Source organism: Lucilia sericata, unplaced genomic scaffold, assembly GCF_015586225.1.
Source record: "Lucilia sericata isolate MDLA Ls3-8-SP2 unplaced genomic scaffold, ASM1558622v1 Contig000770F_arrow, whole genome shotgun sequence".
Classification (NCBI taxonomy): Eukaryota; Metazoa; Arthropoda; class Insecta; order Diptera; family Calliphoridae; genus Lucilia; species Lucilia sericata.
In genome coordinates, this window is record NW_023994766.1 from 52,199 (window position 1) to 76,023 (window position 23,825).

Consider the following 23,825-nt stretch of genomic DNA (forward strand, 5'->3'; position numbering starts at 1 on the left):
TAACAGTTTTCTATATAAAAATTGTCTTCTCTAGACAGTTTTCTATAGAGAATTGTGTTAGGGTTCTATAGTTGAAACGAAAAGTCGACTTTTCGACTTTTTGCATTTAGTTAAAAGTCGACTTTTCGACCTTTCGACTTTTTCCATTTTATGAAAAGTCGATTTTTCGACCTTTTTCATTTATTTAAAAGTCGACTTTTATACTTTTCGACTTTTAATATTTTATAAATGGTCGACTTTTCGACTTTTCGACTTTTTCCGACTTTTTTCGACTTTTCGACTTTTTTTGACTTTTTTCGACTTTTTTCAACTTTTCGACTTTTTCCGACTTTTCGATTTTTTACGACTTTTTGACTATTTTCGACTTATTTCGACTTTTTTTCGACTTTTTTCGACTATTTTTTACTTTTTTCGAGTTTTTCCGACTATTTTAGAGTTTTTGACCTCTTTTCCACTTTTTTAAAATTTTCGACTTTTCGACTTTTTCCGACTTTTCGACTTTTTTCGACTTTCTTCGACTTTTTTCGACTTATCGACTTTTTTCGACTTTTCGACTTTTTTCGACTTTCCGACTTTTCGACTTTTTACGACTTTTATTTACAAAGTCGACTTTTCGACTTTTATTTACAAAGTCGACTTTTCGACTTTTTTGGAACAAAATAGTCGACTTCGACTTTTCGACTTTTTTCGACAAAAAGTCGATTGTTCGATTATTCGAAAGTCGATTTATAGAACCCTAAATTGTGTATTCTTTTTATCACAAATAACACCAAAATATAAAAACATCTGGTAACTGCAAAATAGCAATATCTTAACGAAATTTCCTTAATTCATCTGGCATCACTGTTTTCTACGCATTTTCTTCGTTAATTTTCTTTTTGTCTATTTCTTTCTTCTTCTTTTGTGTTTAGTTCGATAAAATTCATGTGCGGTGTTAAACGTCAAGTTCTTATTGTTTAATTACGAGAAAATATATATATTTTTTAAGTGGATTTTATTTAATTTTATTGAGTTTTTCATTCTTATCTACGAATTGCATTTTCATTCAATCTTATGACAATAGTATTTTAATTATAAACAAATTACTTTTTTGAAGAAATAATTTCATATTTACAATTTTGTTTAAAGAGAAACTGTGTTTGTGTGTGTGTTTTTTTTTAAGTGGAAAAAGGTGGGTTGTTTGTTCAACTACTAAAGATACAAAAAGTACAAATTTTGTGTGAGTGATTACCGAAAAAAACCCAAAAATATGCATACATATTAAATAATACTTCTTAATGGGCAAGCAAATACAATACAATTGGAAAATTAAATATAATGTACTAAAAATATATTGTGTGAAAAAAAAATAAGAAAATATTACAGGCTGATTACTCATCGTCATCAACGTTTTGCGTCCCCTTAATTTTTCGTGTGATATTTTTAGTCTGCAGTTTTGAAGAAGAAAATATAAATTTAAAAATAAATATCCTTGATACCCTTTGCTGCCATCATCTTCACATACTATGTATTCCACCATATAATAGATTTATTATTTGGCCTTTTTTTTTCTCGAAACAAAATCTTAAAAGTGTGCAATGCATGATGCATTATTTACAGTAGACACAAGAAAAGAAAAAATTACAAAAAAATAAAACATTGAAAGTGTCAATGTTCGTTGAACTGTATTTTAGTTATTGTTGTTGTTTTATATCTTACTTGAGTTTTTTTTTGTTTTTAAGTTTACGTGAGTGAGTGAGTGTGTGAATTTTTATTACGAGTTTTTGATGTATGTTAATCGAGATTTTATATACAATCATTCTCAATCACAATTTTCTCTCCATCATTTTAACCCGCATTATAAATCTTCCGGTTGTCATCTTTTCTATTATTATGAATCTGAAGTGCAATTTGTTCTTTTTTCTTCATTATTAGAGCTGAAAAATAGAACAGCAAATATTGTTATTTGTTGTTAAAAAATAAAATTGAATTAATCAACGTTTTGTCAATCACTGCCTGCCCATCCTCTCCGTACAGAAGAGGTAAAAACTAAACATAAAATATACAAATTGACAACATCAAATCTGATTGACATCGTCCTAATTGATTTGAATTAAATTGCTTTATAATCGACAAAAAGAAATCATTTTTGAAACAGACATATCAAGGTAAGTACAAAAAGTTTTATGTTAATATTTTAATTATTTTTAATAATTAGATATGGATTATACTCTAGACGAAATATTAATTTTTTAAATGGACATATTATAAAGGCAACAGGTCAGTCCACAAAATTTTCATCTAAACGAATTTTGGCCACTATCTGTTTTCTTAGCATCAAAAGGTACTAGAGAACTAGAACTGATTTAAAACTGATCTAGAACTGAACTAGAAATGAACTTGAACAGAATTTGAAATGAAATGTACTAGAACTAGAACTACAACTGAACTTGAACTGAACTAGAACTGTACTAGAACTGAACAAGAACTTAACTAGAACTTAACTAAAACTGAACTAGTACTGAACTAGAACTGAACAAGAACTGAACTAGAACTGAACTAGAACTGAACTAGAACTGAACTAGAACTGAACTAGAACTGAACTAGAACTGAACTAGAACTGAACTAGAACTGAACTAGAACTGAACTAGAACTGAACTAGAACTGAACTAGAACTGAACTAGAACTGAACTAGAACTGAACTAGAACTGAACTAGAACTGAACTAGAACTGAACTAGAACTGAACTAGAACTGAACTAGAACTGAACTAGAACTGAACTAGAACTGAACTAGAACTGAACTAGAACTGAACTAGAACTGAACTAGAACTGAACTAGAACTGAACTAGAACTGAACTAGAACTAGAACTAGAACTGAACTAGAACTGAACTAGAACTGAACTAGAACTGAACTAGAACTGAACTAGAACTGAACTAGAACTGAACTAGAACTGAACTAGAACTGAACTAGAACTGAACTAGAACTGAACTAGAACTGAACTAGAACTGAACTAGAACTGAACTAGAACTGAACTAGAACTGAACTAGAACTGAACTAGAACTGAACTAGAACTGAACTAGAACTGAACTAGAACTGAACTGGAACTGAACTATAACTGAACTATAACTGAACTATAACTGAACTAGAACTGAACTAGAACTGAGCTAGAACTGAACTAGAACTGAACTAGAACTGAACTAGAACTGAACTAGAACTGAACTAGAACTGAACTAGAACTGAACTAGAACTGAACTAGAACTCAACTAGAACTGAACTAGAACTGAACTAGAACTGAACTAGAACTGAACTAGAACTGAACTAGAACTGAACTAGAACTGAACTAGAACTGAACTAGAACTGAACTAGAACTGAACTAGAACTGAACTAGAACTGAACTAGAACTGAACTAGAACTGAACTAGAACTGAACTAGAACTGAACTAGAACTGAACTAGAACTGAACTAGAACTGAACTAGAACTGAACTAGAACTCAACTAGAACTGAACTAGAACTGAACTAGAACTGAACTAGAACTGAACTAGAACTAAACTAGAACTGAACTAGAACTTAACTAGATCTAAGCTAAATGTAAATTAGAACTGAACTAATACTGAACTAGAGCTTACATAGAACTTAACTAGAACTAAATTAGAACTGTGTTAGAACTAAACTAGAACTGAACTAGAACTAAGCTAGAATTGAAATAGAAATGAAATAGTATAATTAATGTCTAAAAAATCGTGGATAAGCAAATTAACCGGCCGCTAGTGTACTATTTAATATAATATTACAATATACTATATAATATATTTCATCGGGATAATAAATAAAAGTTTAATGTGTTATTGTTACATTCATGTTGGCACGCATAAATAAACAATTTGTATTGCCATTTTTAAATTTATCGATCAACTCCTAAATTTGTATTAATTTTTTTATGTTCTTATTTGCCCACGTTTCTTATTAATAAATATTTAATGAATTTATTTGTCCCTTGATTCACATTTTCCGCAATAATTTAACAATGTTTTAAATACACATAAGCAAGAACACAAAATGTATACGAGGGTGAAAATTAAAATTTTTTAAAGAAAACTAATATTAATTTACTGAATTTCCTAAGAATATAAAATATTAACTTTAGTGTCCGTTTATAGTTAACATTTAGGAAACGGTATATAATTTTCATTTTTTTTTTTTTTTTTTTAATTATAAATTACTCTATAAGGTTAAATGTAAAATAACATTTTGCAATAACTTTTCAGATGACTCTCATATATAGTCTGATATGTAACCAACTAACTCTACCGTCTTTTGCTAATTTATCAACTTGTATGGTAAAATGGTTTTTATACAAAACTTGCATGTAACATGCAACTTTATGCCATACCAAACTTAATTCAGAGGGTAGTTTTGCAATTCTTTGTTGTATGTTTATTTGTTTTACACATTTTCAAGAAAATGTATCCATGACATCCATTCTCAATTCATACATATTCATTTAAACGCTTGTAAGTATAAATATGTGAATGAAAAGGTTTCCTTCTTAAATTTGCTTTGCTTTATCATTATTTTATGCAGTGGCTATTGAGGGGGGAAATTTAAAACATAGATTAACCTAAATTATTAGCAAAAACTGGGGGGTTCTTTCGTGACACTATATTTATAGACTTTTACATACATATGTATTTACATGTATTCATATTTACAATAGATGTATGTATGTATGTATAAATTGTATGTAAGTATATGTTATGTATATTAAATATGTAAATATTATTTTGTTGACTTTTAAAAATATATTAATGCAATCAATAATGTATAATATTGATAGTGTTATTTAAACATTATGTTTTATAGGTGATATATCTTATTTCAAGAAATAAACTATGAATTATTCTTCAGAGTGATTTAACTTGAACTGAACTAGATCTAAATATGAACTAGAACTGAACAAAACTAAACTAGAACTGAACAAAACTGAAGTAGAACTGAACAAAACTGAACTAGAACTGAAGTAGAACTGAACTAGAACTGAACTAGAACTGAACTAGAACTGAACTAGAACTGAACTAGAACTGACCTAGAACTGACTAGAACTGACTAGAACTGAAACTAGAACTGAACTAGAACTGAACTAGAATGAACTAGAACTGAAAACTAGAACTGAACTAGAACTGAACTAGAACTGAACTAGAACTGAACTAGAACTGAACTAGAACTGAACTAGAACTGAATTAGAACTGAACTAGAACTGAACTAGAACTGAACTAAACTGAACCCGAACTGAACTAGAACTGAACTAGAACTGAACTAGAACTGAACTAGAACTGAACTAGAACTGAACTTAGAAACTGAACTAGACGAACTGAACTAGAACTAGAACTAGAAACTGAACTAGAACTGAACTGAACTAGAACTGAATGAACTAGAACTGAACTAGAACTGAACTAGAACTGAACTAGAACTGAACTAGAACTGAACTAGAACTGAACTAGACTGAACTAGAACTGAACTAGAACTAGAACTAGAACTGACTAGACTGAACTAGAACTGAACTAGAACTGAACTAGAACTGAACTAGAACTGAACTAGAACTGAACTAGATCTGAACTAGAACTGAACTAGAACTGAACTAGAACTGAACTAGAACTGAACTAGAACTGAACTAGAACTGAACTAGAACTGAACTAGAACTGAACTAGAACTGAACTAGAACTGAACTAGAACTGAACTAGAACTGAACTAGAACTGAACTAGAACTGAACTAGAACTGAACTAGAACTGAACTAGAACTGAACTAGAACTGAACTAGAACTGAACTAGAACTGAACTAGAACTGAACTAGAACTGAACTAGAACTGAACTAGAACTGAACTAGAACTGAACTAGAACTGAATTAGAACTTAACTAGAACTGAACTAGAACTGAACTAGAACTGAACTAGAACTGAACTAGAACTGAACTAGAACTGAACTAGAACTGAACTAGAACTGAACTAGAACTGAACTAGAAATGAACTAGAACTGAACTAGAACTGAACTAGAACTGAACTAGAAATGAACTAGAACTGAACTAGAACTGAACTAGAACTGAACTAGAAATAAACTAGAACTGAACTAGAAACTGAACTAGAACTGAACTAGAAATGAACTAGAACTGAACTAGAACTGAACTAGAACTGAACTAGAACTGAACTAGAACTGAACTAGAACTGAACTAGAACTGAACTAGAATGAACTAGAACTGAACTAGAACTGAACTAGAACTGAACTAGAACTGAACTAGAACTGAACTAGAACTGAACTAGAACTGAACTAGAACTGAACTAGAACTGAACTAGAACTGAACTAGAACTGAACTAGAACTGAACTAGAACTGAACTAGAACTGAACTAGAACTGAACTAGAACTGAACTAGAACTGAACTAGAACTGAACTAGAACTGAACTAGAAACTGAACTAGAACTGATCTAGAACTGATCTAGAACTGAAATAGAACTGAACTAGAACTGAACTAGAACTGAACTAGAACTGAACTAGAACTGAACTAGAACTGAACTAGAACTGAACTAGAACTTGAACTGAACTAGAACTGAACTACAAATGATCTAAAACTGAACTAATCATTTGAATACACGCCTCGATAAAAAGATTTCGTATTGGATAAATTATCACTTTTTTATACAAATTTTATTTTTTATCGAAAAGCGAATTTTCTTTTTCAACATAAAAAAATAATTTATAATTTTTTTTTTAATTTTTTTGCGCATTTATTTATTATTAGGAAAACAAATTGTGAATGTTTTCCTGCGAATTATACATATTTACTTAAACAAGTTTTTTTAGGTTAAACAACTTATTATGAGAATTATCTACAATTTTAAATATTGTAAACAAATTGAAATATGTTCTATAAACATTTGAATACACGTTCTTACCTATTAACCAAAAACAAAAAGTACGCCATGTATACACGAATTTATATTTAATTTGTTTCATCGTTGTATTCTATTTAAATAACAAAATTAAAATTTAATTTAATTTAATAAAATATGTGAATTTTTGTGTTGTATTCATTAATATATGTATATTTTGTAAACAAAATCATATTTAATCTCGACCCAAATACGCTAAGTTCATTAAAAATTGATAAAGTATTTCTTTTTTTGTTTTTGGCCGTACAATCAAATGTAGTAGCTTTCTACCTATAGCTCTATAGAGTTTGTAATATTGCCGTTAAATGTTTTTATAAAATTGATATTGAAATAATTTTTGCTTTTAGTATTATTTTTATACAATAATCGAACTAATAATATGACAGAATTTATAAGAAATCGCAAATATGCATTGTGGTTTAGCATTTGAGATTTGTTAATAAATTACTTGTAAAATATTTATAATAAATATTGAACAATTAGTGACAAATTAAATTTAGTTAGTTATTAACTAACAGGAAATTGAAAATTAGTAGCAAACATACCAACAAAGTAACTAACTAACGGTTTTGTCGATTTTATGGAGGTAGATTCTCGAGAGCATGTGTAATTATACAAGATTTGTATCCCAAAGATATCTGGGATATTATATAAGAATATAGAATATAACATTTTTAATCTATATATATAAAAATGAATGTGTGTTTGTTTGTATGTTTGAAATTTTCTTGAAATTTTCACAGCGTATTCCTGTATGTCTGGAATAGGTAATAGGCTATTTTTTATTTTGAAATTTCAAGTGGGCGAGGTGCCACGCCCATATTAGAAAATATTAAATCCGTATATTTGAGATAATATAACAGTTAGAGTCCTCAAATTTTGGCGGAGCCACTTTAGTGTCAATATGATTACTTAGGACAAAAAGTAGGCGGACTAGCATTAGGGGGCGTGGCAGCTCCCATATAAATTAAAAACAAAAATTCGTTTATCTTAGAAACGATTACAGTTAGAATCTTAAAATTTTGTACAAATAACTTTAACATCCATGTTAACATTTTGGGAAATAAATTGGCGGACTACCCATGAGGGGAGCGGCACCTCCCATATTAAATAAATGCAAAAATTCGTTTATCTGGGAAACTAATAGAACTAAATTCTTCAACTTTTGCACTAAGAACATAAATATTCGTCTGAAAATTTTGGATGAAAAATATCGGACTTCCATCTGGGGGGCTTGGAGCCCCCATATGAATTAAATAGAAAAATTCGAATATCTGAGAAACTATTAGAGCTAGAATCTTCAAAATTTACTTGAAGAACTTTGACATTCATCTGAACAATTAGAGTATAACGGGCGGACTTTCAATGGGGGACTTGGTACCTCCCATATTAATTAAATACAAAATTTCGTTTATCTGGGAAACTAATAGAACTAGATTCTTCAAATTTTGCACAAATTACTTTAATATTCATCTAAACATTTTGGAGAAAAAAGGGCGGGCTTTTATCTTGGGGGCTTGAAACCCCCACATGAATTTAATAGAAAAATTCTTATATCTGAGAAACTATTAGATGTAGAATCTTTAAATATTACATGAAGTACTTTGACATTAATGTAAACATTTAGGGAATAATTGGCGGACTTTAAATGGGGGACTTGGCACTTCCCATGTTAATTAAATACAAAAATTGGTGAAGCTAGTATTAAATATAAAAGGATATACAATTATAAAAGGATTCCAACAAAACTGGGACTCAATATAATATTTAGGTAATTAAAACTTGATTAAACTGATTAAATGTTAATACTTTTTGTTTGTTAATCAAACAAATACCAAATATGTTATGACTATATTTTTTGTTTAATTACAATCACACACTTTTCTATCAGATGGATTAAATACTCGAAACAATAGGCCATGTTTGCTTTATTCTATTTATTTGGGTGTGCATTTAATTAGTATTCCATGTCGTCATTATTGAATTGTGTAGCTTTTTTGTTTATTTTAGCAAATAATTTTAGTATCTGCTGCTGCTGCTGCTATTACTAGTTTACTCATATGTTGTGCGTAAGTGATTGTATATGTTGCTACCAACGGTCATAGTAGTATTAACTAAATATACGTTGTAGCCATACCCTGCAGTGCAGTCAGGAACTAGTGATTTTACCTATTACTTTGGATACAAATTGACTCTATATTTTATTTTATATAGTAGTTTAAATGCTTATTTCATAAAGTCCACTGCAAAAGAAATAACTGTCTACTCTTTAGTTTACCTCGGTTAAGTAAAGTAACGAATGATTTCCTTTTTCCAAATTACTTGGGAAGTGATGATTGATTATTATCACTTGAATTATAAAATGACTTTGAATCAATTAAAGTTTCTTAAGTTTGATGCAAAAACCTAATATCAATAGTCGACTCTTTACATTACTTAGGGACAGTACCGTGACGATTGACTTACGAAGATTTCATTCTCAGCAAATGTCTCATTATAAATTTCTTAAATACAAATCTCTCAAAATTGTTAAAACGTTTTTTTTTTTTTTTGAGTCCATTGACTACTTTTCGTACTGCTGGGTACATTCTCTACTACTATTAGTTGGTTATGTTTCGTTGTCTGCGCTGTCCAGTCATTATGTACTTTAGGTATGACAAGTGTATTTTTTATAATAATGATATTATCACAGCAAAAAAAAAAGTAAAATAAAAAATCAACAAATAAAAATTCCATAACTTCCGCTACGTAATAATATGGATATTTATGGAGAGTAGTTCATATACATTCACGCTTATGAAAACACATTTTCTAGCAATATTTTTTCCTACATTTAGTCGGAAATAATTTTGTTTGTCATCGTCATTTTCGAAGTTTTTAAAATGCCCTACTCTGCAATGTAATTTTTATACCCTTCACCTTCGTGAGAAGGGTATATATAAGTTTGTCATTCCGTTTGTAATTTCCAAAATATAATTTTCCGACCCCATAAAGTATATATATTCTGAATCCTGTCTGTCCGTCTGTCTGTCTGTCTGTTGAAATAAGTTTTCTGAAGACTCCAGATATCTTCGGGATCCAAATCTTCAATAATTCTATCAGACATGATTTCGAAAAGTTTCCTATTTAAAATCAGCAAAATCCCTTCATAAACAACGGAGATATAAGCAAAAATCCGAGACAACCTCTGAAAATTTAAAAAAAAAAAAACAACAACAACACTGCTTATTCATTGACTTTGTATTTTGTTTTTGTTTTTTTTTTTGAGTATTTCGTTTCGTATGTTTGGATGGCCGTGTGTTTCATTGCCTTGTGTATATTGTTTTTGTTTTCTTCGTGTATTGAATTTCGTATGTTTGGATATCTATTGGTTTCATAGCGTTGTGTATTTTGTTTTTGTTTTTTTCTGTATTTCGTTTCGTATGTTTGGATGTCTGTTGGTTTTACTGCCTTGTGTATTTTGTTTTTTGTGTGTTTATTTCGTTTAGCGTTGTTGTTGTTCATTATGTTTTGCTAAGTATTGTTATAATAATGATATAGTCGGGAAAATGAATTTTTTAATACACTATGGTGAAGGGTATATAAGATTCGGCACAGCCGGCACTCTTACTTGTTTTGTTATCAAGCTTTGAACATACTTTAGAGTAGAGTTTTTATGTTCCATACATCCATCCATCCATGTTTGACCACACTATATTAAATCTGTCAAATCTCTTTTATATTACTTTCTTGGACAAAGATAAACTCATCTTTAATGTTTGGCTTTTTTCTATAATAAACTTAGTAAGGGAGAGAAGAAACACATGTCACTTTACAGTCCACAAGTAATCTAGAAAGTGGAAACATAAAAAACTTAAGCATAAAGTTTTTTTTTTTAGTTTATGGAGTTACGATTGACTTCCTTGTTGGACAAGCATATGTTAAAATAGCTTGTTATAGGTTAAATACCACCATCGTCATGTTGCCATAAAGGAAACCAGCATCCCGATAGAGTCTTGGGTCATTCACTGGTGTAGCGCGGACTGTTTTTGAAACCCTGTGGATCAAAACTCTTAAAACCTTGGGCTCACATAAAGTAAAAATATCCTGCCGATTTGGAGATTCCAAATAGGGAGGACTTGCTTTAATCCACTATATTATTTACTGAAGTTCATCGCGAGTGTCTTTTATAAATTAAGAAATCAGTACCACCCTAATATCGATAAGCGATTGTGTAAGAAAGTACTCTTGAATGAAAATTGTGACTAAGTACTAATAATACTCATTCCTATACAAACACAATGAATATATTTATATATTACGAACAAATAACAAAAGAATGAAAAGGAAATTAATAACAAAATAAACATTGTTTATTGTATTACCTTTTAAGTGTTTTATACTTTAAAAGCTTTTTTAATTAAAGGACAATACTATTATACTTTAATGGAAACAACAGCAGAACAACTTTCCATAAATATACATAATGAGCATGGAGATTTACAAAATTTAATACATTTATATTTGGTAATTATAATAATAATTATTTTTAGGAAATATTCATTGAAAAAAGATTGAGGACAAACTATTTTTAATATAATAGAGAAGTAAGGTTATTTGAATTTCTAAATTGGGACCATAATGTAAATGGTTATTTTCTCTCTTAAAAAAAAGCTTTTTAAATTAGTCTAATATTGAACTTAAAAAAGTAAAATTTAGCATACATAGTGCAGAACGATTGAGTCCTTCTTAAAATTATGGAAAAAAAAAACATTAAACTAGACATATAATACAAAGTCCTGGGCCCTAATTACGGCATACCATATCGATCGAAATCTCAATAGAATCTTAATGGAGATTTCGATCGATATGGTATGCCATAATTTGGGCCCAGGACTTTGTATGATTGAAAGAGATTTCATAAGAGGAGAGTTTTTGGTACTTTTTTGTTCATCAAATGTTAATTTTAGAAAAAACTTAATGTACTCTAAGAGGTTCTAGAATTTTTCTATTCGAGTGATCTTAATCGGATGTTAATGTCAATCTGTCTGACCGTATGTATGCGTGTTGAAAAACTTTTAGAAATGCATTTCGTTTAGGAAAGTAGATATAGGCGAAAATACACTTGCAAGAATTCTACATTTCGGTCTGCAACCAGATGTATTTACTCATCGGTCGGGCCTATTGTAACTTTAGATGTCTATGTAGATGGAGACCTTGAAAAAAGGATAGTTATCGGTATATGACCAAATATGTGCCTCTCTTGATATTACTAGTGCCCTTATTAGTATACCACAAGCGGCTTTGGGCATTATTCTTTACTTGGCTCCGGGTATAGCGGCTAGGAATTTACTAAGACTTGTCTTCATTAGGCAAACTGCCACGTGACAATCATACCAAATTCTGTACTTTGTGGAATTTCAGATCATAGAATTACGACTCTAGAATTCAGGGGAGATACCTTTGATAGAATTTGTAACTAGGGACGATTGGCTTATACCCGATAGACTGTTTGGTGGAATTGAGGAGTTTTTAACGATGGATCAAAGATTGAGTTCCTAACGATCTGGAAAGAGACGTAACTGATACCAAATCATGACGATATGTGGTGGGTTGTGACAATTTATATCGATAGTTAAGCTGCTCTTAGAGCATTAGCATGTCATTCGATACAATCGTATCTGATTGTAGACATGCTCATAGGGACATAGCGATCTGGAAAAAGTGGGTTGTGACAATTTATATCGGTAATCAAGCTTAGTTAGATTGTATACATGATCTTAAGGACGTAATGAAACTGTTAACTTACTATTAGACTGTGCTGGATGCAATGTGCATGTTGGTCCTTTAGAGACTATGTGACATCATAAACCAATCATGGAATTGTAGAATGATTTGCAAATATCAAAGACCTTATGGCCAACACTAGATGTAAAGGCAACCAAGATACGTATAGGACTTGAATAGTACAGTCCCTTCTTTATGTTCTTTTGTTTTTTTAATGTTTTGTTTATCCATTTTTGGATCATTAATTTCTACGAATTGAATCACAATGAACCTTATAATCTACGAGACGATAACCATTCTTAACTAATTAAAAAAAGTATAATTAAAAAACAAATTCTAAATTATAAAATAATTTTTTTATTTATGTATTTTTAAAAATTTTTTTTATTTATGTATTTGATAAATAGATTAAAGTTTATTAAGTTGTACATTTTTCTACCTAAAATATAATTAATAATTTACACTATTTGTTTTTCTTTTAGATACTGATGTCAAGACTGTCAAATCTATTGCTGAAATTTTACAATTTTGAAAAAATGATATAAACAATAACAACAACAACAATTCCATCCAATTGAAAACGTCAATATTAAACTTTATATACAAAAAAAAAAACACAACATAAAACAATAGAAATATTATTGAACAAATATCTATTTTATGGTCGACTTATTAAATAAACATTGTTTTTGTTACCACACAAAAACAAACAATAATATTATTATTAGAATTACAAATCATATACAACATACTATATTAATACAACTACATACACCAATACATGATATTTACTAAACGATTGTTCGTTGTCTTTGTAAAATTATTATTAATATTATTGACTAAACAATAAAGGGAAAAAAATAAAGACCAGACAAGACGGATATTTAGTAAAGGAAAGATAAACAAGAAAAACTATTCTTCAAATTTCAATCATGGCATATTGCAATGCTTGAACGTTTCCGTTTATGTAATTTAAGTCGTCACTGTCGTTTACGATCTACAGAACTGGCTCGAGATAAGAAACAAAGACAACAATGTGTTACCATACTATTTCTCGATGACACTACCCAAACCTTTCGGATAGAGGTAAGTGTTGTTGATACAAAAATAAAAATTTACTTTGCATGTTATTCAAATACTATTTTTGCTTTAAAATTTTTATATAATTTTGCAAGTATTTATAAATTATAATTTATTTTATTGTTTTTATCTGTTTCTTCTTCTCTGTTTGTTTTTGTTAAGTTTTTTTTTCTTATGTTTATTTGTATTAAACTTAACTTTCACAATTATTGTGCAGCAGTTGGGGTTTTAATTTTCATTTAAATTATGCTGCTGCTGCTGCTGCAACTCCCTGCATGAGTGCAATTTTTACCATCATTTTGTCTAAACTTACATTTTTTACTTTTCAATGTTTTGTAATCGTTAAACAAAACAAAAAAAACAACACGCACTTCTTCTTTCATTATCATTAGTTAAATAAATAGGGTTTTTAGTTGAGGTTTTAAACATTTTTAACGAAGATGGTCTCAGGAGTAGAGCATATGACGACAATCTGGCGACTTACCTACAGCAGTAAACTGTAGAATTTAAAAAGTATCCTCATGAATTATTAGTATTTTACAAACTTAGAATGTGCTGAACACCAGGAGCATGGTTATGTATAACGTAGCAGGAATATGATCTGATCAGAAAGTCACAGAGCTTCTAGGGCTGTCGAAGCACTCATCCGGCTGGGAGCACAACACCACTGTGGTGCCTGTTTATGGTCGGAAGTCAGAGACATCCCCTCCTGTCCTCAGCTGTAGGAGTAGTCTTTTGGAAAAAGTAGGTGTAGTTTTTTGTAAAAAGTCAACCAGATGTCAAAAAGGACGCCAATCTCGTTCGCAAGCAGCCGTGGAGGAGTCGCCTAGTGCCCCTCCACGAGATACTTCCAATTCTAGCCAAACAAAAGAAGACAGAACAAAGAATGGCTCATGGAAAACTTTGGTTTATCTAGCTAAGATGGAGCAGATAGATCTGTCGTTGTTTTCAGCTAAGGAAAAGTACTTCCTCAAGAAACACATGATAGATCAAAAGGCCTAGTAAGCACTCATAAGGGTGTGGGATTTTCGACATCAGCTCCTTTCCGAATCGATAAAACCCGTATCCACTGCTACGGTTGGAGTTGCGGAGCAGCGAAGAATGAAGGAAAATCTCCGACCACTTCTCCTAATGGTTCTCAAAAGGGAATTTTGCTTATATCTCGATTTATGGGCCGATTTTGCTGATTTTATATAGGAGTGAACATTTTCTTTGCCTCTGCCCTGCTTTGACAAATATCAGGACTGAGTTTCTGGGCAGTTTAATACTGCATGAACTTGCGGCTCTCTTTAATATGGATACATATAAGAATCAAACACGGACATTTAATGTCCTATAGGTGGGTTTTTGCTTATATCTCGATTAATGGGCCGATTTTGCTGATTTTATATAGGAGTGAACATTTTCTTTGCCTCTGCCCTGCTTTGACAAATATCAGGACTGAGTTTCTGGGCAGTTTAATACTGCATGAACTTGCGGCTCTCTTTAATATGGATACATATAAGAATCAAACACGGACATTTATTGTCCTATAGGTGGGTTTTTGCTTATATCTCGATTTATGGGCCGATTTTGCTGATTTTATATAGGAGTGAACATTTTCTCTGCCTCTGCACTGCTTTGACAAATATCAGGAATGAGTTTCTGGGCAGTTCAATACTGCATGAACTTGCGGCTCTCTTTAATATGGATACATATAAGAATCAAACACGGACATTTAATGTCCTATAGGTGGGTTTTTCGCAGAATGCGTTACAGGGTAACACAAAGGGACCATTATGGACCCAAGTGAGTCAATCACTGGCCGGCTGCCTCAATAATCTACCCTAACCATATAGGAAACTTCTCGAAAGCATAACTGATAAAATTAATGAAGATTCGGATCAAAAATCTGCGGTCCTCTAAAATCAGATTTTAACAGACATTCCTACGTTTATGAATAAATCAACTTCGATATCTATAAGGAATCAAAATACTTTATAGGGTCGAAAAATTATATTGTAGAAATTACAAATGCTCCAAATTTCAGAATGATGTATAATGCATTGAAACAATAGAGCAAATTTTCTTATACTATTCAAAACTAGATTCCTAGAATTTGCTTAAGGCATATTATGGACCTTTATCTTTTGAGTAATATAAAATATATTAGCTAAAACTATATTTTATATATGTATTTTATAGATTATTTTACATCATTACTCATAATAAAACCGCTTTCATAATTGTGGTTTAAGTCAATACACTTCATTTATAGAATTTTGAAATTTCTGGAATTGAAAGAATTTCTATTAAAGTAATATTATTGAAAATACAATTAAAAGAAGCCTTTAAATATACATATGTATGTATGTACTATAATACTAATAACTTGAATTTGAATAATGTATTTATTACAGAAACGTGCCAAAGGTGGCGATTTACTTGAGCAAGTATATCAGTTTCTAGAACTATCCGAAAGGGATTATTTTGGTTTATTATTTCCCACAAAACCTGGCGATGTTGTGGTATGTATTATTATATATTAATTATCTTGTGTGATTGAAGCCAGTAGTAGTAATTTATTTATATATAATTTATACAATAGCGATGGGTTGATGCACAAAAACCATTTAAAAAACAATGCAATAGTATTGCATGGGATAATGACACCGTTCCATTATTAGAATTTAGAGTTAAGGTATGTAATATAAAACAAATATGTCTGTAATTCACAAACAATATACTTATTTATTATTATTATTATTTTCATTGTTATTAGTTTTATGTAAGTGATCCCAGTCGTTTACAAGAAGAATATACACGTTATCAATTTTATTTGCAAATAAAACGTAACATTTTATTGGGCAAACTGCCATGTTCAATTAATACACAATGTCTATTAGCTAGTTATACTGTGCAATGTAAGTTTTACTTTTTCCTAATATTTAAATGATTGACATCTTGATAATATTGAATATTTGCTTTAGCTGAACTAGGTGATTTCAATCCTTTAGAACATCAACCGGGCTATTTAAGTAATTTACAATTATTGGCCGATCAATCATCAGATGCTGAACGTAAAATATCGGAATTACATAAATTACATCGTGGCCAGTTGCCAGCTGATGCTGAATATAATTATTTGGAACATGCTAAAAGACTTGATTTATATGGCATTGATTTGCATAAAGCCATGGTAAATGTTGCAAAATATTATTTATAGAACCTTTTGATTCGTTTAAAACATGTTTGCAACACTCTCCTGTTTTTTTTTTTTTTTTCTAGGATTCCAATGGCAAAGATTTACAATTGGGTGTTTCTGCTATAGGTCTTCTAGTTTTTCAAAACTCTTTACGTATTAATACCTTTTCTTGGTCCAAAATGGTTAAGGTTTCATTTAAACGTAAAGATTTCTTTATACAGCTACGTCGAGAACCGGTAAGTCGAAAAATGCAACAAAAATGTTTTACATTTCCTAAATTTTTTTTGTTTTTTAAGGAAAATTATTGAAATTTTCATCAACATTTTATTATTATGTATTTGTGTACTCTTTTATAGAAGATTTTAAACATTTTCGAAATTTTCTCTTTTTATATAAAAATTTCAAAATTTTCTCTCTTTTTATAATTAATTTTTTTATTTTTTTTTTTTTTCAAAATTTTCTCTCTTTTATAAAAAATGTTCAATATTATCACTTTTTATAGAAAATGTTCATATTTTCTCTTTTTATAGAAAATTTTCGAATTTTTCTTTTTTAATTTCAGTCAAAATTTTTCTTGAAGAAAAGAGACATTTTCGAAAATGTTTTTTATAAAAAAGAGAAAATTTGGCAAATTTTATAAAAAATAAAAATTTTCTCTTTTTTAAAAAACATTTTCAAAAATGTTTCTTTTTTTAAAGAAAATGCTTGAAAATTTAAATAATTTTCGAAATTAAAATTTTTTTTCGAAATTTTCTTTTCTTTCGAAATTTTCTTTTTTTTTTTTAAATAGAAAACTTTCGAAATTTTCTCTTTTTTTAAGAAGAGAAAATTTTCTCTCACTTAAATAAATTGTCTCTTTTTAAAGAAAATTATCTCTTTTTAAAGAAATATTTCTCTCTTCAAAGTAAATTTTCAAAATTTTCTCATTTTTAAAAAAAATTTAATTTTTTTTTGTAGAAAATTTTCGAACTTCTCTCTTTTTTGCAGACGTTTTTCTATTTTTATAGAATATTTTCGAAATTTTCTATTTTTTTTTATAATAATTTGGAAAATTTTCTCTTTTTTATAGAAAATTTTCGAAATTTACCCTTTTTAAAACAAAATTTTTAAAATTTTTTACAGAAAATTTTCGAATTATTCTCTTTTTTTATAATTTCTTTTTTAAATTTCCTCTTTTATAGAACATTTTCGAAATTTTCTCTTTTCTTCAAATTAACTCTTTTCATTAAAAATTTATTTCATTTCCAGTCGGAAAGCTATGACACTTTATTAGGTTTTAGTATGAATTCTCATAAACATGCCAAGGCTTTGTGGAAATCTTGTGTAGAGCATCATTCGTTCTTCCGTCTAAAGAGACCTCATCGTCTGTCACGCTTCCTTAATTTAAGTTTAGGATCAAAGTGAGTCAATTTTTAATTATAATACCAAAGAATTTTACAATTTTTTATTATCAAATTTTCTGTTACAAGTAGATTCTATTATTCCGGTCGCACCGAGCTTCAAGCTGTACAAGAATCAAAACAACGTGCTAAAATCCATAAAGCTTTTGTTCGTTCTCCCAGTAAACGTTTAATAACCATTGGACCTGGTGGCACTACAACTTCACCATTGGCTAATGGTGGCAGTGGATCCGATAGCAATGGTAGTGTTTCACATAATGGTAAAACTCCGTCCGCAATAGCTGCTGCACACACGTCCATTTTAACCATAACAAAAACTAGCCGTCCTCATCATGACAATAAGGTTACGTCCAAACAATTGGATTCAATGCCACGCAAAGCTTGGGAGCAACACAGCGATGAATATGATATACAACTGTAGGTAGTCAATGGTAAAAATTGTTATTTTCTTATTAATTTTTCCATTCCTAAACTAGTGATACCGGCTATATTGAACAGTGCAGTCGACGTTTTGAGTCTCCAGTTCCTGCTTATAGTACTGGTTCACATAGTCCCAATGGCACGCAAATGGGCGCAGCTATAACCACCTATATTAATGGCTGTTCAACAGCACCTGAAAGTGGCAGTGATTTGATAACCATACGTTTGCTAGCCGATGAACATGGACGTTTTGGTTTCAATGTTAAGGGAGGCATTGATTTAAGTTTACCAGTACAAGTATCAAAAGTTGTACCTAATACTCCAGCCGATCGCTGTACGCCTCGAGTACGAGAAGGCGATGAAGTTGTTCTTATAAATGGTCGAGAGGTGCATGGTCTGAAGCACGAACAAGTTGTAAGCATGATAAAAGAATGTCGTACGACCCGCAATGGTGAGCTATTGCTGACCATGAGGCCTGGAGGTAGGGCTGCTGCTTTCACCGAAGAAGAGGAGCCTCTGTATCAATATGTGCCAGAGAATGATGAAATCGGCTCACATTCAAATCTCTTAGATGGTGATGCTTTATTCACTCAAAGTCTTTTGTTGTTAAGTGATGGTTTGGCTTCCGGTGCCTTGTTGGCCCAATATGAATTGATGTATCGTAAAAATCCCGATTTACTTATAACGGAAGCTCGCAAACCGGAAAATATTGCTAAAAATCGTTATCGTGACATATCGCCATATGATTGCACTCGTGTAACTCTCGTAAATTGCTCAAGTGGTGATTACATCAATGCCAATTATGTTAATATGGAAATACCGGGTGGCATCAATCGCTACATAGCCACCCAGGGACCATTGGCCACTACCACCGCCGACTTTTGGCGCATGGTTCAACAGGAAAGCAGCCATTTGGTGGTAATGCTTACCACCGTAATGGAAGCGGGTCGACAGAAATGCCATCAATATTGGCCAGTAACGGGTGAAGAACTTCAATTGGGAGAGGGTTTTTCGGTAAAATGTCTTAGCGAGAAACCCGATGAGACTGGTAGTTTTGTATTTAGGGAATTTTTACTATGCGATAAGCGTACCGGTGAACAGCGTCACATTCAACACATGCAATATCTTGCCTGGCCAGATCATTGTGTGCCAGCTGATCCAAATTTATTTTTAGAATTTGTCGAACGTGTGCGTAATGCGCGTAATCGTACGTTATTGCAGGAGATTGAGGAGAGTCTCAAGCAAGTGCGTTTGCTAGATGCAGACGCCGATGAAAATGGTGGTCTTATGAGTGAACGTAAATGTGCTGCCAGTAATGGTGTTACACCTGAAGATGAAACACCAGTTTCTACAAGTGTTCATCAGTGAGTTATTAAATTATAATAAAAATAGATTTTTTTTGTTTATTGTTTACTTTTTTCTCTTTAAGATGTATTAGTGCTGCCAATCCACCTGTGATAGTTCATTGCTCAGCTGGTATTGGACGTACTGGTGTGCTTATACTTATGGATACAGCTCTGGCTTTGATGGAGGCTCGAGAACCGGTTTATCCTTTAGATATTGTTCGTACAATGCGTGATCAGAGAGCTTGTATGGTGCAAAATGTGGTAAGTTTAATCTTAGAATTTATTACTACTTAAAGAAGAACTTAAATTGTCTCCATTTGCTTTTTATAATATTTTTTTTTTTTTAAATGTTCATACTTTATAGAAAATTTTCTCTATATTATAGAACATTTTCGAAATTTTCTCTTTATAGAACATTTTTAAAGTTTTCGCTTTATTATAGAACATTTTTGAATTTTTCTCTTTTTATAAAACATTTTCACTTTATTTAGATAGTTTTTTCCAAATTTTGTCTTTTTTTAGAAAAATTTCGAAATTTTTGCCTTTTTTATAATTTTTTTTACAAATTATCACTTTTTTGTGGAATTTTTTTCGAATCATCATTTTTTTATAGAAAAATATCAATACTTTATTTTCTCTCTTTTTTTAAACCCTTCACCTTCGTGAGAAGGGTATATATAAGTTTGTCATTCCGTTTGTAATTTCCACCATATAATTTTCCGACCCTATAAAGTATATATATTCTGGATCCTTATAGATAGCGGAGTCGATTAAGCCATATCCGTCTGTCTGTCTGTCCGTCTGTCTGTTGAAATAAATTTTCTGAAGACCCCAGATATCTTCGGGATCCAAATCTTCAATAATTCTATCAGACATGCTTTCGAGAAGTTTCCTATTGAAAATCAGCAAAATCGGTCCATAAATAACTGAGATATGAGCAAAAATCTGTGACTACCTCTGAAAATTTCCTCAACAAATTATAAATAAAAACATAAAAAACAACAACAAGGAAATAAAGCAGTAAAATGTTGGTAATACAGCTCATATTTGTTTGATGGTGGTAATACAGTTTGAGGGTGGTAGTACAGTACAACGGTTAATATTTATTTCTGCGCTAATACAGTTTATATTTGTTTGTGTGTATGTTATGTGTGACAAGTCGATTCAAAATGCGGCTTTTACTACAAATGATGTATTTATTTGTTATTGTTGTTTTTACTTACTTTGATGCAGATATAAAATGTAAAATTATAATAAAATACAAAAATTAATTGAAGTTTTATTAAATTAAATTAAATTATAAAAATAAATAAAAACTGTTTTTTAAAACATACTTGGTGAAGGGTATATAAGATTCGGCACAGCCGAATATAGAAATCTGACTTGTTATAGAAAATTATTGAATATTCTCTTTATAGAAAATTTTATATCTTTTTGGAAAATGTTCAATATTGTTTAATTTATTAAAATCTAATATCACATAAATTTATGTTATTTTTCTTTTTACTTCCAGAGCCAATATCGTTTTGTGTGTGAATGTATCTGTGCTGCTTATATGAAAATGTCACGCAATAGTGCTTTACTGGCACAAGAAGATGATGACGACGATGATGAAGAAGATGACGAAGACAATGTTGATTAGAGACATAAACAAAATATGTACTATATTATAAATTAACTATTGGTAATAATGCACGTGCCTCTCTCTTTAATTGGAACCACAATAATCTAATACAAATCTCTCTCACAGGGACATACACACACACACAGTCACTCATACACTGAACCATATATTTATGACAGTAACTGAAACACGCATATGAAAGATAAATTATATATAGACATACAAACATTATATATTTTTTATATAAAACTTACAGATAATGAAATTGATATAATAATAACCAACCAACATACATAAAAAATACATGCATAATTAAACCTTATTTAATGTTAAGATTCAAAATAATTGTATACGTATTTTTTCAAACAATTACTTCCTCGTTCCCTTCCCACCAAAAAAATTGTTATTATTTTAATACCTCTTCAATTTGCTTTGAAAATTATTTAAAAAATGATTTAAACAATTTGCTGCAACGATTTAAAAGCGCATTTAAAATGTCTATAAAATTTTTGTTTTTACAATTTATAAATATTACTTTAAACATATAAAAAGTTGAAATTTAAAAATATACAATCATTGTCAAATCTCTTCCCCTTATACATACATTATAATTGATTATATAATTTTGTAAGCTAATTTAAAAAATAAAGATTTCTTAGCCCATAAGTTATTCCCGAAAATCCCCAATTAAATATATACTTATTACATACATACATATAATTTTTTTTAAATTTATTTCTCTTGAACCGTTTGCTTAACAACAACCACAATTCATTATTGAAATATCTCTCTGTAATGAATTCTTTACAAATTCAATTACTTTTCGTCACTGCTATATAAATTTACTATAAACTAGAATGTAAACATTTTAAAGGAATAAAATAAAAACGAAACAACAAGAACTATTAGTATTCTAGCACCAAAAACAAAACAAAACAAAAACATATTTATGCTAAAATATACAAACATACATACACATTACATAATATACATAAAAACATACATATATAAATGCATAAATATATATATATACATATATTTATTATTGTAATAAACATTTTACAATGTAGTTTCTCGTTTAATTATAATGTTTGTCTCTTATATTTTGTAAAAAAATAAAATAAAAACGAAAAATAAATATCATTGAATAAAAATATATTAGTTTTAAATCAATAAAGACATTTTCATTAATATAATAATAACATTATGGAATATCTACGAATTATGTGGTACATGGAGATTTGAAAAAAATTCAGTTTTTATAGAACATTTCTAAATTTTGGTTTTTGACAGAAAATTTTCTCTTTTTTATAAAATATTTTTGAAATTTTCTCTTTATTATATATAATTTTCGAAATTTTCTCTTTTTATAGGCAATTTTCTATTTTTTTATAGAAAGTTCGAAATTTTCTCTTATATAAAAAAAATTGAAATTTTCTCTTTTTTTTATAGAAAAATTTCGAAATTTTCTAAAAATGTCTCTTTTTTTATGGAATATTTTTTTAAATTTTCTCTTTTTATAGAATATTTTCAAAATGTTCTTTTTTCTATATAAAATATTTTCGAAATTTTCGCTTTTTTATATAAAATTTTCTAATTTTTTTTTTCTTCTATTTGTAGAAAATTTTCTCATTTTTAAAGAAATTTTCACAATTTCATATTTTTTATAGAAAATTTTCGAAATTTTCTGAAAATTTATCTTTTTTATGGAATCTTTTTTGAATTTTCTCTTCTAGAATATTTTCAAAAATATATACATACATATGTATATTCGAAAATTTCTTAGAAAATTAAAAATTTTCTCTTTCTAAAGAAAGTTTTTGGAGTTTTATCATTTTTTAAACTTTTGTAAAGAAAATTTTCGAAATTTTCTTAAAAAAAAATTCAAAATATTCTGTTATTTTTTATAGCTATTTTGAAAATTTTCTGTTTTTTTTATAAAATTTCTGTTTTTTTATGAAAATTTAATTTTTTAATTTTACACTTTTATTAAAAATGTTATTAAATAGAAAATGTTCAAATTAAAATTTTGATTATACCAAACATTAAATTGACGGTTTTAAGAGATTTACATAGATTTTAACTAAT

The 23,825-nt window shown here is 29.6% G+C and overlaps 1 protein-coding gene and 1 long non-coding RNA gene across 6 annotated transcripts; one reads left to right on the forward strand and one right to left on the reverse strand.

Moving 5' to 3' along the window:
- The first annotated feature begins 909 nt into the window (after positions 1–909).
- LOC119607968 (tyrosine-protein phosphatase non-receptor type 4) lies at positions 910–22,891 on the forward strand. Of its 5 annotated transcripts, XM_037962147.1 has the most exons (14): positions 916–1,171; positions 1,915–2,147; positions 13,166–13,769; positions 16,163–16,270; positions 16,351–16,443; positions 16,525–16,666; positions 16,733–16,941; positions 17,031–17,183; positions 18,196–18,347; positions 18,417–18,764; positions 18,824–20,131; positions 20,197–20,374; positions 21,627–21,797; positions 21,864–22,891. In XM_037962147.1, the coding sequence occupies exons 3-13, from the start codon at positions 13,629–13,631 to the stop codon at positions 21,753–21,755; spliced, it is 2,961 nt and encodes a 986-aa protein (XP_037818075.1). In that variant the 5' UTR covers positions 916–1,171; positions 1,915–2,147; positions 13,166–13,628; the 3' UTR covers positions 21,756–21,797; positions 21,864–22,891. The 5 variants fall into 5 exon arrangements, with proteins under 5 accessions (XP_037818076.1, XP_037818075.1, XP_037818073.1 ...); XM_037962148.1 differs by having other exon boundaries at positions 910–1,171; positions 18,420–18,764; positions 21,627–22,883; XM_037962145.1 differs by having other exon boundaries at positions 21,627–22,891.
- LOC119607969 lies at positions 1,151–1,842 on the reverse strand. Its single transcript, XR_005231775.1, has 2 exons — positions 1,699–1,842; positions 1,151–1,563 (listed from the first exon to the last, which is right to left on the reverse strand). It is a non-coding gene; the product is annotated as an uncharacterized LOC119607969 (long non-coding RNA).
- Positions 22,892–23,825: the final 934 nt, after the last annotated feature.